The sequence below is a fragment of the Athene cunicularia genome (genome assembly GCF_003259725.1).
Source record: "Athene cunicularia isolate RWA chromosome 6 unlocalized genomic scaffold, athCun1 chr6_part2, whole genome shotgun sequence".
Classification (NCBI taxonomy): Eukaryota; Metazoa; Chordata; class Aves; order Strigiformes; family Strigidae; genus Athene; species Athene cunicularia.
Genome location: NW_020799106.1, coordinates 7,715,587 through 7,733,176, shown reverse-complemented (window position 1 = coordinate 7,733,176; position 17,590 = coordinate 7,715,587). Strand labels below are relative to the sequence as shown.

Sequence of the window (17,590 nt, the reverse complement as noted above, 5' to 3'; positions counted from 1 at the left end):
GTTCGAGACCGCCCCCGGGCGGGGCCGCCCCACAGGACGCGGGGTCGGGGCCGCCACCCCCCTCCCGTGGTCTGCGGGGTCGAGGCCGGCCCTGGGCGGGTCTGCCCACCCCAAGTCAGACGGCGGGATAGGGCACTGCATTACCCGATAAATTGTCACCTAATCCCCCCAAAAGAACCCTGGGCGCTGACAGCCCCCAGCACAGAGCCAGGGGCTCCAGGACAGGGAGGGAAAGGAGAGGGAGCCCTGCAGCATTCGCTTTCAGTAGTTTTTATTTCTAGCATCCACACACGTACCAGGTGAGCGATCGTCTGTCGCGATTTACAAAGTACACGGTATGACCACGCACAAGCAGGGTGTTTTGATTTTATAAATTATGTCTTCCAGCCTCCACAGGACCTTGAAGCAGCAGACACATCACTGCTAGGTATGTAATTCTAATCAACAAAGTTACAGGCAAGGTCTTCTTGTTGACACTGAAGCTATTTTTCTGCTCTATTCCTGTGTGTGGCAACTCCTCCATGGAAAGACACTGCTGTCTTGCTCCCCATCCTCAGGCCTTAGTTTTTCTGGTAGTAGAACCACTTGTCAACTATGTGGGGCAGAAAAAAAAAAAAAGAGGAGGTTAAGTCCTCTGTTAGCCACCCACTTATTAAGCAGTCCCAGGGCACCACAGGCATCACCCCCCAGCGCTGGGGCTTCCTCTGGCTCCTGTCAACAACCCCACCACACAGCAAACAGGTTCTTGTGTTGCCCTGTTTGTGTTTTCCTGAAGTCATCCTCACTCAGGCTGCCATTAGGAACATCCATGCATGACTCAGTTCAGGCGAGGACAGCAAGCCAGAGCCTGCTCAGCTTCCCTCGGGCTCAGCTGACTCGAAGGTAAAGTCATTTTACCTCTACCTCTCATGCCTGCATGGAAGACAAAGTTCTCCACAGATTTATTACCCAGGAGATTGGAAAACAGCAGCCTAGCTCCTCTTTCTGCCACACAGCTTTGGGTTCTCAACACCATCATTAGCTCAACGCTTGGGTCTTGTCCCCACTACAGCAACGTCCAGATTTCACGTGCAAAGTGTCCATTGCCACCTCACACAGCAGGAGACGACAGCCAAGCCAGGATTCCTCCCACAACTGCTGTTGTCTTACAGAGTCAAGTCTCGAGGCATCAAAAAGCTCATTACCAGCTTGCAGTGGCCACTTGTTCAGGGACAAATCTCTGATCAGTGGTTCAGCTGCAACCGAAGTACCAAACACACAACTGCTTTCTGCCTCTGCTCTGGGTGGGCAGGGAGTACTTCCCTTCCTCAGCTCACCTGCACTGAGGATCCTGATGAAACCCCAGTTTTTCCAGATCTAATGAAACTGCTCTCCTGCTATCACTGCATTTCAGTCCTCTCCAGTGCTCTTTTTTCAGGACCTGCTATAAATCTAAGCTCTTCTGGAGAAAACTACAGCACATCAAGTCTCTGCTTACCACTTATTTACCTGCCTCATGTACCCAAACAAGGAAGTAAGGCAACAGCAGATGTTACTCAGGAATTAAACAGCATTACTGACAGGAGTTAGGTCCAATAAGGCCCTTTGTTTCTCCTAGTGCTAGAGCCAGACCCAGCTATCAGTTAAGACCCTCATTTTCCTACTGATAACTCCCTTGAGGAAGCCTCCACTCAGTATCGCAAAGTAAACGTGGGCTCTGAAACATACCTTCAGGTGGGATTGGGTTGGCAGCTTTACAGGGTGGTGCCTGAAACGAGAAGTGTATTAGCAGACAGCAGCTGTTGACAGAGGTTGACCTTATACCTGAAGCTTACTAGACAGCGTTTAGAGCTGCCCAAGTCTTTACTGAACACAGTTTAAGATCTAAGCAGCATAAATTGGTCTGTGGCAGCCAGTGCTGGTCAGCTGCAAGGGAATAACGAGCTGACGTGCAGCACGAGTCCCTTCATCCCCACAGCTCCTCATTCCGCAGATGTCCTACGTGCCAGAGGTGCTCTGCTCTAAGCACAGGCTGCAGTGCCATCTGCTTCTCACCACAAGCAGTTACCGCTCCAGCGTCTACACAGCTCCAGGCAGCCTGTTTTTTTAAAAACCTACAGTGTGACAGTGGAATAGAAGTACAAAGGGTTCTCAGAAAACTTCTCTGAAGAGCTTCCACCTGATATTTAACAACTGAAGACAGACAAGGGTCCCCCAGCTGGTGACACATCCTCAACTGGGGTTGCACTTCCAAAAGCCTACAAAGTAATTTGGATACCACCAGAGGACACAAGCACTTTTTAAACCAAGTGGCTTAAAAAAAAAAGTCTCGCCAAGGATACAGTGAGACTCTGGTTTCCAGTCACATTTCCATACACTGAGGCAACATTTGCATTTTGATTTTTCTGTCCCCCTGCTCTAACCCCTTTCAAGTTGCCAACAGCAGTACTTCAGAAGCCTAGGGAGATGCAGTTAAGTCCTGAAGCTGGATAGGAGTACTGCACCAGGAACATCAAGCCTTTCATCACAAAGGAAGCACAGTCCCTGGCTGCAAGGCGCTCAGAAATTACTTTCTTTTAACAAAGAGTGACCTGCACTGTGAAGCTCTTGAAAGGCCAAATATTTAAAACTCTCTCTGAACAACTGACAGCCAAGGTATGGTTCAGAAGTTTAGTCCTTCATGCAAACTCCGTTTTAGATTCCATCTCCCAGATGACTAAGGGCAAGGAGAAGCCTATGGAGGAACGTTTGGCTTGCTCCACATCCATCCTATTTAACCAGAAACAGGTGCTGTGTTCAGTCATCTAAAAAATTCCAAGCATATAATGAGCTATTCTGACAGAGGGGGTAGTTTACAGTACCACACAAATTGTATCATTTTGCTCAATACTAACACTGAGGTTAGGACACTCGAAATTTGTACTTACTGCGTCCACAGTAGCTTTTGCACACTCTTGACTACAGCAGAAAGGGCTGTCGGACACAGTCAGATTTGTGCTAGAAGAGACAAGTCGCTTATGAGAATGTGAAAACCAAGTCTCTCCCCCAGGAGTATGGGGAAATACAACAATGGAATATTCAGAATCATTGTTAGAGTTGACAAGTTGAAGGGAAAGGCCTGCAGAGCCAGCCAGCAGCTAACAAAGCATGGCACCACTCAGGAAAGGAAGTTTCAAGGTTGTTTGTTTAGGAGAAAGGAACATGCACAGGACCACAAGCATTAACCTACCAGCTGATCCCCCCTCCGTCAGTTTTCTTCGCTATTAAAGCTCTCCAGTGTTCATGAGTACATTTGATGACCTTCATGGCAAAATCCTAAAGTTGAAGATGAGAACAAACATCACGTTATGTGTAAGCACTAGACCACCCTCCTCTCCAGACTATCAGTTACACGGAACGAGAGGCCAGTATTTATAGGCTGGTTTTAGATAGTTTCTGACTCAAGGGAGACCTCTTCCATTACTGCACCTTTCAGGAACAACAGCAACCTCTCAGTGCACCACAACGGAAATAACAGGGATTTTACAATATGAATTGTTTTACTTTCAAGGTGGGAGGATACACCAAGGTCACCCAGCGAGCTTGAGGCCAAAAGAAACTGAATGCAGATATTCTAGTCTCGAGCCAGTGCTCCATTATAAAAGCCCTCCCGCCCCGCTGCCCTCAGTTTGTCTCCAGCAGTTGGCTGATCCCAACCTATCTGTGATCTTTCTGCCACTCCAGGCAAATCCTTCAGCTGCTGCACAGACCAACGGGAAGAGACACGCACCTAATCTAGATTTGCAACCATTTAAAAATGAACCTGCTTCCAAGCGTATCACAGCTTTTTTTCCTTAAAATGTAGTGTATGCTCAAGCATTAACCTGTCAGCTGGAGAAGGAAGCACACGCGATTCTTTGTTAGCACAAACACCAGCAATAAATATCCTGGTTTGATGCAACACAGAGCCAAATAAAACACTGCAGAAACACGTGTGAGGTTGTCTGTCCCTCTTTTCCGCCTTGGTCTTGATTCCAGTTTCACCCATCCGGAGGGGCAGCGAGATGTTCCAGCCCACCCAACCTTGTGCTGTGCTACAGCTGAAGGGGACAAGTCCACTCCCACGTGACTTGCATTTTAGGCCCCCCCTTACCCCTTCCTTCCCACCTGGGGCCCTGCAAGCCCTCCCCTTCTCCACATCAACACTGGAGCTCTGGGAGCTGAGTCACCACACTAACCCGCTCACAGTGCATCCGGACTGGCAGGAGGGAGGGTGCAGAAGCAGAATTTCACCCGTTCAGGAGCAGCAAGTTATCTGACCCAACCCAGAAAAGAGGCAGAAGAATGCTGCCAAGGCAGAGCATTACTCAAAGGGTTCGAGGGAACGCTTTATGCCTGAAGGAAGAAGCATTTTAACTCCTGAGTTCATTTCAACTTGCACCAGGCTGCAGCAGAACAGTGAGCAAGGCAGGCAAAGGGTGAGGTCAAGCACCCCCTGCTCCAGAGCAGGAGCAAATAAACCCAGTGCTTTTCACCCTGGTTCTGACACGGAGGCTCCCAGCCCTGAAGTGATCCCACGTGAATGATAATATCCAACAGCAGCAGGGTGATAACACTAAGCTTTTTCTCCTAGTATTCCTGCAAGCACTGGGCTGGAAACAAGCTGAATGGTAGGCTGGAAAAACAGCAGGAAGAATGAAGTCAGCTATCAGCAGCCCCATAGAAATCCATTCTCTCAGTAACTGCTCGCTTGTGTCCCCACACACCTTGAGCTCAATTTTTGGACAGCGTGCCTTTGCACGCTCACAGTAATCACAGAACACCAGGTTGGAAGGGACCTGCAGGATCATTTGGTTCAACCTTTCTTAGCAAAAGCATGGTCTGGACAAGATGGTCCAGCACCCTGCCCAGCTGAATCTTAAAAGTGTCCAGTGTTGGGGAATCCACCATTTCCCTGGAGAGATTATTCCAGTGGCTGACTGCTCTCATTGGGAAAAACTTTCCTCTTGTGTCCAACTGGAGTCTCCCCAGGAGCAACTTGTACCCATTACCCCTCATCTTTTCCATGTGACTCCTTGTAAAAAGGGAGTTTCCATCTTCGTTGTAGCCACCCTTTATATACTGAAACACAGTAATAAAGTCTCCCCTAAGCCTTCTCTTCTTGAGGCTGAACAAACCCAATTCTTACAGACTTTCTTCATGCGACAGGCTTCCCGGTCCCTTGATCATCTTTGTGGCCCTTCTCTGGACCCTCTTCAGCCTGTCCACATCTTTTTTGTGCAGCAGGGACCAAAACTGAAGAGTATTCCAGGTGTGGTCCGACAAGCGCTGAGTGGGATAATAACTTCTTTATCTTAGTAATGAAGAAAAGTGATCCTACCTTGTCTTTAAATTCACCATTAAAAGCAAACTGGTTTTCTGGCTTTCCATCAGGTACTTTGTATCTTCTGAACCAGTCCACTGTAGCTTCTAAGTACCCAGGTTTCATCCTTCTGACATCATTGATATCTAGCCGGGGGAGAAGAGGTTTGTTATAGCCAGATCTAGTAACAGAAGTTACTTAGCTGCTACCGTGCTCTCTCAAGCTGCCCCTCTTTCAGCCCCTCCTCAAGTAGCCTTAGCAACATTTCAGACAGGTTACAGGAAAGACACAAAGTGGGCATCTGCACAGGAAAGTTAGTCTTTCATCTTCACAGCATATCCTGACTGCCTCCAGCACAGGCACATTTAAACAGCAGCTGTGATTAGAGACTTACTGGACAATCCCTTTCCTTCCACTGAGGACAGGCTGTGCAGCCACTCTTTTCTTTGAGATGCCAGGCTGTGCAGAGGACTGACAATTTGGGATAAACAGCAGTAAAATGTTTTGCTACAAGACTGATAACATCTTGTTCTGTTGTCCTTCCAGTCTCACATCCGATTAATACTGTGACACAGAAGGAGCGAGCCCGTGTCCTGACTTGAAAGTTTCCTGTGGGCTCTCACGGAGAAAGGGGACTACTAAGCTTGCTCCTCTCTCCTGTTACCCACCATTATAGTTGTCTGCTTCAGGGTCTTCAACGTTGATAGCAATTATCTTCCAGTCTGTCTCTCCCTCATCAATCAGTGCCAGGGTGCCCAGCACCTTCACTCTGATGACTTCTCCTCGAGAGCAGACCTGCAAGGACAAAAATGTTGTTGTCTGTACTGATGCATCCCAGGAATGCACAACAGGAGGCTGCGCAAGCTGTGGGAGTTCGGCAAGCAGTTGGGTACCACAAAGCGAGCTATAACTTATCATTGGTTCGCAAGCCTTGGCTCACAAGGCTCATGATCTCATCGACAACCTCCAGAAGCAGCAGAGGGAAACACCATATTCTTAAGGCAGAGGAGTTAAGAACTGAATAATGTCTCTGAATAGTTGACTAATTACATGTTTCAAAGGACAGTTACCCTTTAGAGTGCAGTACCTTGCTTCCAATTTCGCACACGTCAATTGGATCATTATCTCCACAGCAGCCAGTATTTTCATCTTTGTGACCCGGGTCTTCCCAAGTCTGTAAAAAAATCCACACACAGGAATAAGAACTTTCAGGTTTTAAGAGTAAACAAAAAGCAGCTTTATTGCAGGCATGCAGTTGCCTCCAAGATACAGATGATGGCCCACTTCACACTTGCTTTCAGGTCTGGTGGTTGGGTTACTATTTCACTTGTGCTTGCAAATGCAGTTTGAATCCAGGTTAAAAGGTCTTATCTGGCCAAGGATAAGCTGCTCCCTCCCACTGACAAACCTTTTTTCAACAAGTTTCCAGACTTCCTCCTCCGTTCCACAGCTGCATAAAGGTGAAGTTCACATCTATAAAGAACACTCATTTGATTTGGCTGCCTGCCTGTTCCTCTCCCTATTCATTTCTTAACAGAAGTTTCCTGAACTCCAGATAGCAGTCCCTATTGGATGGTAGACAGACAGGGTGGATTGTTTCCTTTTAATTAAACAATTAAAGACACATTGTTACGCTAGGAGCAGTGACAAGAACGCAGAGTCCCATACCCTGTGCTACCTAGTGTCCTAGTGCATCTCCCCCACAGTGGTTGAGTCCAAGTCGGAAGACAGGACCACAGAAGGCATTTGAACTAAGCCTCCAAAAATAACAGCTGCTTAAAACATGCTTCTGATGAGGAGTGAAAGATCACCGTGCCCACTTGCATCATAAGGAGCATCTACCTCTAAGGTTGTTGAGATATAAAAAGCAGGAATGATCTTCCCAAATCTCTGCAGGCCAGGACATGACTAGTACAGTCAAGACCTTGTGATGCATCCAGAGCCTTCAGGAAGACGTACTGAAACCTGGGTGGTGCTGAAGGATTCTTCAGAATTGCTATCACACTTCCCTACAAGGAAGGGTTTAGTTCAATCCCTTGCCCTTGATGCATAAACATCTTTGATCCACTAACACATGACTGTATGAAGGTTTCAAAAGCCATCCATAATCCTGTAAAAAGGAACTGGCTTCAGAATCCATCCCACTAGAAAACAATTCAACTTCAAAACACTGTCTTAAGCCACTTGGTGGAAACAGGACACGCACTACTATCAAGACTAGAATTACAGAATTCAGTGTGTTTCCCTGTGAACCACCACTGAAAATTTCTTTCTCTAAAGCAAACTCATCAGAGACCATCAGAGGCAAACAGCCTTGCTCACAGTTCCTCTTTATCTAGCAGTCACCAGTCAGTTAAGAGTGTGTGTCCAGGTGTCACCATCTGTTTGTCCCCCCTCGCCAGCTCTTGCAGGGAAAGCGTGTCTGTGCAGCTGTGGACATCTGCCTCACGCGGTTTCTGGACTCCTGAGTGCCTCCCTCAGATCCAACACCGGGGTCAGGGCATCCACTACCATCCAACAGGTCAATACATTAGTCTAGCTGTGTGGTTTAGACCCTGAACAACAAGGGGCAGAAACAGGAAAGATAGAGCCTTCATATCTACTCAGATTTTCTCTCCACAGCTGAAGTCTAAAACAATCAGCTAATTCACTGCAACAAAAATATCTGCAAAGATTCAGTCTAAGGTCATACACTGAGATCCTGTACCATTCACTTAAAACTCCAGCTCTTTAAGCTTTACCAGGCAGGAACTGAGGGCATCGCATTGCCAGTTGCCCATCATGAACCTTCATTTTCCTCATGTAGTGACAGCTTTCTTCATCAAAAGACAAGGACCTGCTAGCTGCTGTCCAACTGGACTGCTCAGTGGCCAAAAAGAGAAGTCACACAGCAGGTACCTCACTAACAGCACTCATCCTCAGATTTTTCAATAGTTTTATTTACATCATTAGCTACAAGCCTACCTCTTGAGATTTCTACTTAAAACTATCCCTACTTTCTGGACAGATTCTCTTTATTAGCAAGATTACACATGCTGCTATCAGACTTTCAGCTGGCCTTGCTCGTTAATTTGGTGGTAGTCAGAGACACACAGAGGCATCCTCCCTCCTCCCCATCAGACAGGATGAGCCACCAAGTTACAGTACCTGTGGGATAGCACCATAATTCCAGATATAACCCTTATGAGGAAACACGTTTGCTACATAGCGCAGTTTTCCCTTCTTCACATCTTGCTTAATTGGGTTTAAGGGATCCTTTGTTGCAATCTGAAAGGAAAGTTACATAAATCTCTTTACTTTGCTCTCCAAGAAAAACCAAGAGATTTTTTTATAAAATTAAGCTGACTGCTAAGTGACAAGGCAAGAGACAAGGAGCTGACCCCGAAGCCAACAGCAGACATTGGACAACTCCACTTGCTGTTGCATTAACATCTCCTGGGATAGTTTTCAGCAGACTTGCAAACGTCAGAAGCACGTGGGGTTGAGAGCCACGAGCTTCTGTTTTAATCAGAAGCCAGAGAAGAACACTACGTTACTGCAGCTTCTGCAAGTCTCTGCCTACATCCTAGACTTCTAGCATTAAGGGAGTATTTACACGGGAAGTTAGAGCTACATCTAGAGAGCTTCCTTGATGTGATGCCTACACTATGGCAGGTTTTGAAAGGCCTTATTTATTGGGGCTGAATTATTTTCTTGCCATTTATGGAGCCACCAATGTTAGCCCACTCTGCCTCAGGATGTGGAGGTGAGGGGGAGAGAATCAACGAAGCCAAAGATTAACAGACGAGTCAGCTCAAGCACTTAAGCTAGGAATTGTGATAGTTACCTCCATTTTAGCGTTTGTCCATCGAGGTACTTCCACAACCATGTTGAACACATTCTGAAGACAACAAAGTATCAGTGAATGGCAAGGAATCTCACGATCACATTTTAAACCAGAAAACATGTATAAGTAAGCATGAAAGCCAGATAGTTTGCATGAAAACTGTAACTCTTTTTCCTGTTTGTTCCAGTGACAGTTTTGATACAGCTGATAGAAATTCCGTAGTCCAGTCAGTCCCATGTCATCACTCAAAGGTGAATCCACGAAAGACACCAGCAAAAGCTAGACTGAGGTCACCCACACACGCTCCATCAGTTGCCACCTACGAACACCTTGATCGCGTTCCCAGGTCACAGAACAGTGGGTTTAAATGAACCAAAGACAGCTGCACACAAACCATCCTGGACATAACAAACCAATCTTTTAGGCATAGTTATTAAATACAAAGCATTTAATATTACAGCAAGAGCCACCCTGGCAATTTAGAAGAGACAAGGCTTAGAGGAGTAAGTATGTACTACCCTGAACAACCAAGAACATCACTCCCAGATATTCTAGTCTGTCTTGAAGTAGGGAAAGATGCCAGAGCTCCTCCTCTCCAAGCTGACGCTCCTATAAAAGCAGACCTTGTTAGCGGCATGGTGCCAGGATAAAGGTGTGGAGGAGAAACACAGAACCACATCTTGCAGTATCTAGTTTACATGTGATGCATGAAAACATCTCCTGTTGACTCCAGATGACTGAGAGGCCTCATGAGAGTTCATGCTAGTCTCTTCTTCAAGAAAACAACCTTTTCATGCATGAACCTTAACATTTGCTGTTTGAAGAGATTATGGCTTTTAATAAAAAGTCAAACCTTGCTCCCTAGCATCGACAAGGTTTCTAATCCCCACATTAAGCAGTATTAGCATTGCAAAATCCCTCACACCTGTATTGCACCATAATTAGATTGCTATTGTGCAATGAGTGCCGCTACATCATTGACTTTGCCCACACCCTTCCCTAACATAAGTTTAATTACGTCCCTTTAATTGACAAGGGTCACTGCTCATTTGCAATTTATATGTAAAAAGGTATATACTATTTTTAAGTAACTTGAGGAAAGGAATGAGGCAATCAGAACTGGTTAGTCAGGGCGCTTACAGCTTTGCAGGCAAGGAAAGATGACTTGGGGGTGCATCTTTGTTAGGTTAAGTCTCCCCACAGTCCAACTGACAGATCTGCTTTGGTCTAAGACACCCAGTGAATAGCCCAAGGTCATGGCTCTGCAATGCCAAGACACACAGGTAGAGGTAAGGTCAGCACATCCCAGACCTAGACTGAAAAAAACACACAGCAATCCTCTCAGTGTCTTAGAAGTCTAAGGATAAAGATCAAGGAGCCCAGACAGAGTAAGACAACCTTTTGTTCAAAGCTGAGCTCCCTACTATAGCTGGTAATGAACCTGCTAAGTAACGAGTAAATCTCTGCAGAGAGGCACTCCAGCAACAGAAAGAGGTCTAAGTGATCAGCACTATTGTGTAACTTCGGGGACTACAACCTTTAGCGCCACTTGCTGCTCTTAAAGGCTTGGCACCGAGATGCTGACAAGCAGCACCAAGTGCCTGAAGGCACACCAGTGGTTCAGTTTCCCTTGTTAATCATTACCAGTCTGCAGGAACCCTCCTCACCCCGATATGCACTACCCTGCTCTGCAAGCAAAGCATAATATTATCTGGATTTTCCTTGCCTGAGTTACCGTTCCGACACCTGCTTCTGAAACCTGCTTTCCCAGTCGGTCACAGAAACTGCATCGCCACTGTCCGTGATGATTACAAACCATTTCTTCCCTTCTGAGCAGACAAAAAACACCTCAGACTTCCCAAAGCGTATTCTGACAACATCTGCACCTCAGAGCTCAATCAGCTACTTTTTAGAGGTTCATCAATTCTTTCCTTTTGCATAACCACTCCCTAACTCCAAATTACAACTCTCTTATCACGAACATTAGAACAGTTCATCCACTATGTTTCTCAAGCTGCAGAGCTTTTTAGTACGTGTTAAAAGAAACGAGCTACAAAGGTAAGGAACACAGCCAGAGAGCCCGAGTTACTGCTGAAAAAAGCATTCAGTGGAAACTGAAGCACAGCCGTTTTGATTTCCTAGAGCTGAGGCATCTCAGACAGTGATTCACAGCAGCCTAATTTGACTAACTGCTGCCTGTCGGAAGGATGTAAAAGCTCTGCATCACTGCATGCGGCAAGTTCCCCTCCCGCACTTCTTGCGAGGCAAGAGGTCCTTAGGAGCTGCTACGGCAAGAATTTAACGTCCTCACCTTCTGTTCTGCTGCTGATTATCCAGCAGGCATACAGCGACCCTACTGCCGTCAAAACCCAGCCTGAAATATCACACAGCCTTAAGCATACACCTCCATAGAAGCGGATATAGGTATTCAGCTAAATGAGAAACTGCTTCTTTTGACCCAGAACACTTTCATATGACCTCACGGACAAGCTGAAGACAAGCACTCACGTCTCAGACACAAAGATGAGAATGAGGTCACCCGTTCTCTTCTACATCGCTCTGAGGCCGAGACCTCAAGAGAGAGGCACCCATTATTTGTAGGATCTTGCAATCTTAGGGTGCTGCTGCCGAAAAGCAACATAACGAGCCTCTCTCGGATATTTCAGGCTTACAGAACGGCACTCCCTGAGGAGCACTGACAAAATACTCACACCCCCAGGGCCCAGAGCTCCAGCGGTTTCTCTTATCACCACCCCCAGGCCACACCAGCCACCTGCTTTTGGTGGCCCTTACTCCCCGCAAGGTAGCCAGCCCCAATTCCCCTCTTACCTTGCCGGCATCCGCGTAGATGGGGATATCGTGGAAAGGGGAGATGTAGCGCCCGGCGGCATCCTCTACAAAGCAAGGAGAGCGAGTCAGCCCCGGCCTGAGGGGCCGCCTCAGGTGAGGGGCGCACCTTCAGGCCGCGGGGATGCCTCCAGAGGAGCTCGACCCCCCAACCCCGTGAGGATGCGTGGGGAAAGAAGAGAAGGCAGGCAGCGAGCACTCACTGAAGAAGAGCCGATACTCCAGGCTGTGAGGAGCGGCACGTCCCTCCACGCTGTAACCAGCCATCGTGCCGCGCTCAGCCCGCCGGCTGCCGCACTGCGCATGCGCCACCACACACCCCGCCTCCCGCTTCACGGCGTGGTCACTGCGCAGGCGCCAAACCCCCCGCGCTTCTGTCCACGCCCCCTCCAGCGGCGTGGCCAATGCGCAGGCGCCAAACTCACGCCTCTGGCAACGCCCCGCGCCACGCGGCCCCGCTCGCGAGCGCGCGACGTGGCCACCTCGACAAGATGTCGGGTAGCCCAGCAGTGTGGCACAGCCGTGGTCCAGCAAAGGACTGCGTGTTTCTCCGTGGCATCCAGGACGGGGTGGGATGTGAGAGCCGAGCAACCAGGCCTGTGAGAAACTAAGACAAACAGCCTGGGAAAGCAAAAGTTGAGGCTGATTGAAGATTTGCCTCAAACACTCCCAAGACAAAACCATGAGTCACAGGGTGATTTCTGTGGAGGCCGAAGCTGATAAGGCTGCCCGATGTATCTGGGGGAGAGAGCCCTGTGGAGATGGGACGGCTCTGCCCTGGGGCACCTGGGCAGATTTCAAGGGCCATGTGTCCGGTGAACGAACTTTGCTTCATTATCCACGGAATGCATATTAAAGTTGACACCCCTCAATATGCTAACGAGGGCTGTCATGATCATGCGAGTGACATCATCCCATGAAACACCTTACCCCTCCCTGTACATGGGATACGTAGGTCTGTGGGTTGACCTAGGGGATGGACCCAAGGAAAGTGGGTATAAATCAAAGGGGAGAAGAAAGGGCTCTCTCTCTCTCTCTCTGCCCCTCTTCCTGCCCCCCCGGCCGTCTGGAGAGAGCAGTGAAGCAAAGACGACGGATGCCAGCGAAGAAGATAGCTGCCTCCTGGAATCCTCGCCAGCAGGAGCAGCGCAGGAATCCAGACCGGTGATCTGTACTCCCCCATTCCCTCTATCTCCCTCTTTTCCTTTTTCTATTAAGAAATGCAAAGCATAGTACATTGCTTGCCACAGCTTGCTCTGTACTTAGCCAGTTATCATGTGTTCAATTAGTGCATTGTAGGTAGTTAATAAATGCTTGAACTTGGAGACTTGTTGTCCGCTCCAATTGGGGATTTGCGAATCTGAGTCACTTGTCCCCCTCACTGGAGCGGGACGTGACAGGGAGGAGCCAAGAGAGGGACGTGGCATTAACGGGATGCGCCTTTATTTCACCGATTCGCGGCCCACGACGTAGCGAGTCCCCGTTCCCCGTCCCGCAAGCCCCTTGGTCCCCAGGTGCCCCGGTGGCCGCTCAGCCGTCCCATGCGGGGACGCCAGCGTGGCGTGGCGCTAACGGGCCCGACTCGGATGCCGGCGGCGAGTCGCTGGTCTGCGCCTGGGCGAAGACGCGGTTGCGGGCGCCGAAGAAGATCCTGCAGCTGTGGCTCCTGGGGCTGTAGGGCCCGCGGTGGCGATGGTGGCGGTGGGGCGAGCAGAAAGGGGCCCTGAAGGCCTCTTGGAAACCCCGTCGGAAGTTCTCGTTGAAGTAGCCGTAGATGATGGGGTTGGCGCTGCTGTTAAAAAATGCCAGCCAGTGGGCGAAGGGGAAGACGTAGACGGTGACCAGGTGGAGCTGGCCCTCGCTTAGCCGCCCGTAGTCCATCAGCAGCATCAGTGTCCAGAGGGGCAGCCAGGAGAGGGTGAAGAAGAGGGCGACAATGATGAGCATGTTGATGACCTTGGCCTTCCTGCGGGAGACCCTCCTCCCCTCCGGCTCCTCTTGGCCATGGGCAGGCGCTGCTGACTTGAAGAGCTTGAAGGCGATGCGGGCATACATGACAACGATGAGGGCGAGGGGGGCCACGTAGATGTGGGAGAAGAGGACAGTGGTGTAGATCCTCCTCATCCCCGTCTCAGGCCAGGCCTCCCAACAGGAGTAGAGGGGGTAGGAGTTGTTGTAGGTGTCCACCATGAAGTGGTGCTCCTCCCTGGTGACAGTCAGGGTGATGGCGGCAGGGCACATGATGAGCAGGGCCAGCACCCAGATGATGGCGATGGTCACCAGGGCTTTCCTCAGCGTCAGCTTCTGCCGGAAGGGGTGGACAATGCAGCGAAACCTGCAGGAGGGCAGACGGTGGTGGCTTTGGACATCTGGTGGGATGTCCCTGGGAAGGAGGGCAGCCAGGGCATGGGTGTGGGAAGGGAGGGTAAGGTGGGTTGCTCTTTACATATGGCTTTTGGTGTCAGAGATGGGTTGGGATCTCTCCAGCTTTTGTGTTTTCAGCCGAAGGTGGGAAAGGACACCTTGCTGGGATGCCTCATGGACAGCTTTGTGATTCTCCTGGAGAGCTGGGACACGCTCCTGACATCCCTAGGAGCTTTCCCATGATGGAAACTGCACGGGACACCTGAACACCCTGGTGGTGGGTTTGTCCCCATGTCCCTGCATGCATGCGCCAACGTACCTCTCCACGGCGATGGCCACCAGTGTGAAAATGGAGGCGGAGACAGACATGCCCTGCACCAGGCCGCTCATTTTGCACATGATGTTGTCAAAGGGCCAACCTGCGAGGGAACACCGGAGGTTGTAGGTGCCTTTGGCTCAGCCAGGTCCATCAGCAGCTCCCTCTAGATGTCCCCATCCACCGTGTCATTGCTGGGGGATGCTAAATCCTGCTCCTAAGGGGGGGGCTGCATTTTTGGCTCATAGAGAGATGGCCTTACAGATCCAAGCAGTACAGGTGCTTGGAGAAAAATTGTTTAAAAAGATGCATATTACACTTCTTAGAAACTCAAGGAGCCCAGTGGTTGTCATTTCTCCTACCTTTGCATAGGGCTTGAGCTGTTATCAAGGGGACTGACCTTGGGATCCTCAATCAGAAGAGCTTTCTTCTTGTTTCTTGACCCCAATGCTAAGGTGTTGGTGATAAATAAATCACACCCTGTAATAAATACAGACTCTGCCCCATGCCCTGGCTACTGCTGTGTTAAACTCCACCAACTGTGCCATTGTTGCTTTTTATCTTTGGAAAGGTCAACAGGCAGAGCTGAGCTAGCACAGGAAAAGACTGATGAAAGAAGAGGGGTTTTTTCAGTGTTCCTTGACGGAGGATGGCTGAAGTTTAAATATGTAAATGAAGCGTTAAGGTCATACTTATTTTGCCAAAAATATCCAAAACCTAAAAAAAAAAAAAAGAGGATATTTTCCCCCTAAAATAGTAGCTTTAAATGAAATTATACGTTTCATCAGATGTTGGGTGGCCACCAATTGCTCCTCCTCATCCTCAGCAAAAAATGACTCACAGGGTGACCTTACGTATAGGGGGCAGAAGGTGGGTGATGGTCCCCACTATTTTCTCTCTCCCCCTTGCATCCTGCCCCTCCACTGCCCCGCTCACCCGTGATGAGGTTGTCCACCAAGGTGGTGGGCATGCAGAAGATGCCCACCAGCAGGTCACTGATGGCCAGGTTGAGGATGAACATGTTGGTCACTGTCCGCATCTGGCGGTTCTTCACCACGATGAAGCACACCAGCATGTTGCCAATCATGCACATGAGGAAGATGAAGGTGTAGGCCAGGATGAACATGGCAGCCACGGGAGAGGAGTGCTGGTAGTACGCCGAGAAGGTGTAGTTCTCCCTCAGGAGGTGGCTCTCGCTTGTGGTGGAGTTGGGCCAGGTGCTGTTGGAAGGGCCTGGGGAAGGGAAGGCAGAAAAATGAAGCTGGGAGAATATAAAGTGATTATTCCCTTAATTTCTTAATGCCCCCAGAGGTGGGTTTTCATCTTTATACCTGCGCCCAGCTTGGCTCAACACGTCCTGCTGGGATCATCTCAGTGCCCTAACAAGTATCCTCCTCCTTGGGTTATGCAGCCCAAGGTATTGCAGCACCTCAGCTGAATTATTATTTTATATCTTTATTTTAATGAGGAATTAAAGCAGCCCCAAAGACATGCTGTTCTGATGAGATTTTTTTTCTAGGCGTGATGCAAGGACGAGAAATCCACATCCCGATACCCCAACACTCTGGCTGTGCAGGAGCTGTATCCATGTGGTCCCCAGCACGGCCGTCCTGGAAGCATCCCTGCTCCCAGGTGTCTGCTGCTGCTTCTCCTTGTAGTCGAGGTTTGCAATTTGACATCCTCTAAAATGAAGATCATTGACTGGATGATCTTCAAGGTCTTTTCCAACCTAGACAATTCTGTGAAAATCTTCTTCTCCCTGGCAAAGCCACAGTACCTGAGGGAGGTGGGCTGGAACAAAGGAGACCTTACCTTCCCCTTACATACAAAGCGATATTTATACAGAATTATGATCATTATCTGGGATGCTGAGAGCTTCTGATGGAGGAGGGGATGGCATTTTGTCGCTACAGATTTAGCAGGGGGAGCAAGGCTGTGCAGATTCCACTCTTGGGTATCCCCAGCTTTACGCAGGCAGGGACGCAGGAGGATGCCGAGTGCAGGCAAGGAGCTGCCTGCAGCAGTGATGGGACTTACTCCAGGCAAACCCAGGCTGCAATTTTAAGGCAAGGAAAGGCATATTTTTGCTTTAAGGTTCAGCCTAACTGCCTGCAGGTCAGCCCTGCTCTGAGAAAACACTGCAAAGCTGCTGCATGGTGGGCGGCCGTGTCATCCCCCACCCCCGTGCTGGTGCTCAGCTCACCAGCCAAGATGCTTTTCCCAGCTGCCAGGACCACCGGCTTCCCCGAGGCACTGGCATGCAGGGAGGCCCTGCCCAGCAGGATTTGGCCAACACATTTCCAGCGGGGCTTCAGAAAGGCACCAGGGAGGTTTGCAGCACTGGCACGGGAGAAGGAACCTCTTGGAGAGGCAGGGAAGCATCAGGGCTGCTGGGGCAAGATGCTCTGGCCAGTTGGCATCAGGTGCACCCACATGAGCCAGCTTCGTTAGCAGAAGCAATAGCAAAGACTGTAATGGGATTGCCCAAAACCTGCGATATTAAGCCTGAAACTTTGCTGGACTTTATCTCTTTGGGCTGCAGTGTCTTGCAGCGTTAGTGGGAGGGGGGTATCCTGTGGATGAAGAATCACAGGTGGTTTTCAAAAGCGAGGTGGAAGATGAGGAATGGAAAACAAGGGGCTGCTGAGTGCGCGGGTCGGTGCCGGGTGGATGGGGGTGTCCTCGCTTGGCGCGGACATCTCGGATGCGGTGACAAGGGGACGGCGGGGGGACCGGCTGGGGGGGCAATGAGCCACCCGCCTCCCTGCCTGGCTGTGAGAAACCACTGCAGGGAAAGGCTGGGCTGATGGAAGAGGGGTCCGGGCGGGGGCTGCATACCTTTTTTGGGGATAAAATGAAATAAATCGGGTCTCGGTACTTACCTCCGCCGACCCGGCCCGGCTCCGGGGGGTGCATC

At 49.6% G+C, this 17,590-nt stretch overlaps 2 protein-coding genes across 2 annotated transcripts; both read right to left on the bottom strand.

Moving 5' to 3' along the window:
- Window positions 1-254: 254 nt before the first annotated feature.
- On the bottom strand, window positions 255-12,317 carry PPA1 (pyrophosphatase (inorganic) 1). Its single transcript, XM_026851931.1, has 11 exons — window positions 12,197-12,317; window positions 11,976-12,040; window positions 9,147-9,200; window positions 8,468-8,587; window positions 6,408-6,494; window positions 5,989-6,115; window positions 5,339-5,466; window positions 3,209-3,294; window positions 2,907-2,976; window positions 1,708-1,747; window positions 255-592 (listed from the first exon to the last, which is right to left on the bottom strand). Exons 1-11 carry the CDS (start codon window positions 12,258-12,260, stop codon window positions 561-563), a joined length of 873 nt encoding a protein of 290 aa, XP_026707732.1. The 5' UTR covers window positions 12,261-12,317; the 3' UTR covers window positions 255-560.
- A 1,206-nt stretch (window positions 12,318-13,523) lies between these two features.
- Window positions 13,524-15,898, bottom strand: NPFFR1 (neuropeptide FF receptor 1). Its single transcript, XM_026851932.1, has 3 exons — window positions 15,610-15,898; window positions 14,677-14,776; window positions 13,524-14,328 (listed from the first exon to the last, which is right to left on the bottom strand). The coding sequence occupies exons 1-3, from the start codon at window positions 15,797-15,799 to the stop codon at window positions 13,524-13,526; spliced, it is 1,095 nt and encodes a 364-aa protein (XP_026707733.1). The 5' UTR covers window positions 15,800-15,898.
- Between the last annotated feature and the right edge of the window lie 1,692 nt (window positions 15,899-17,590).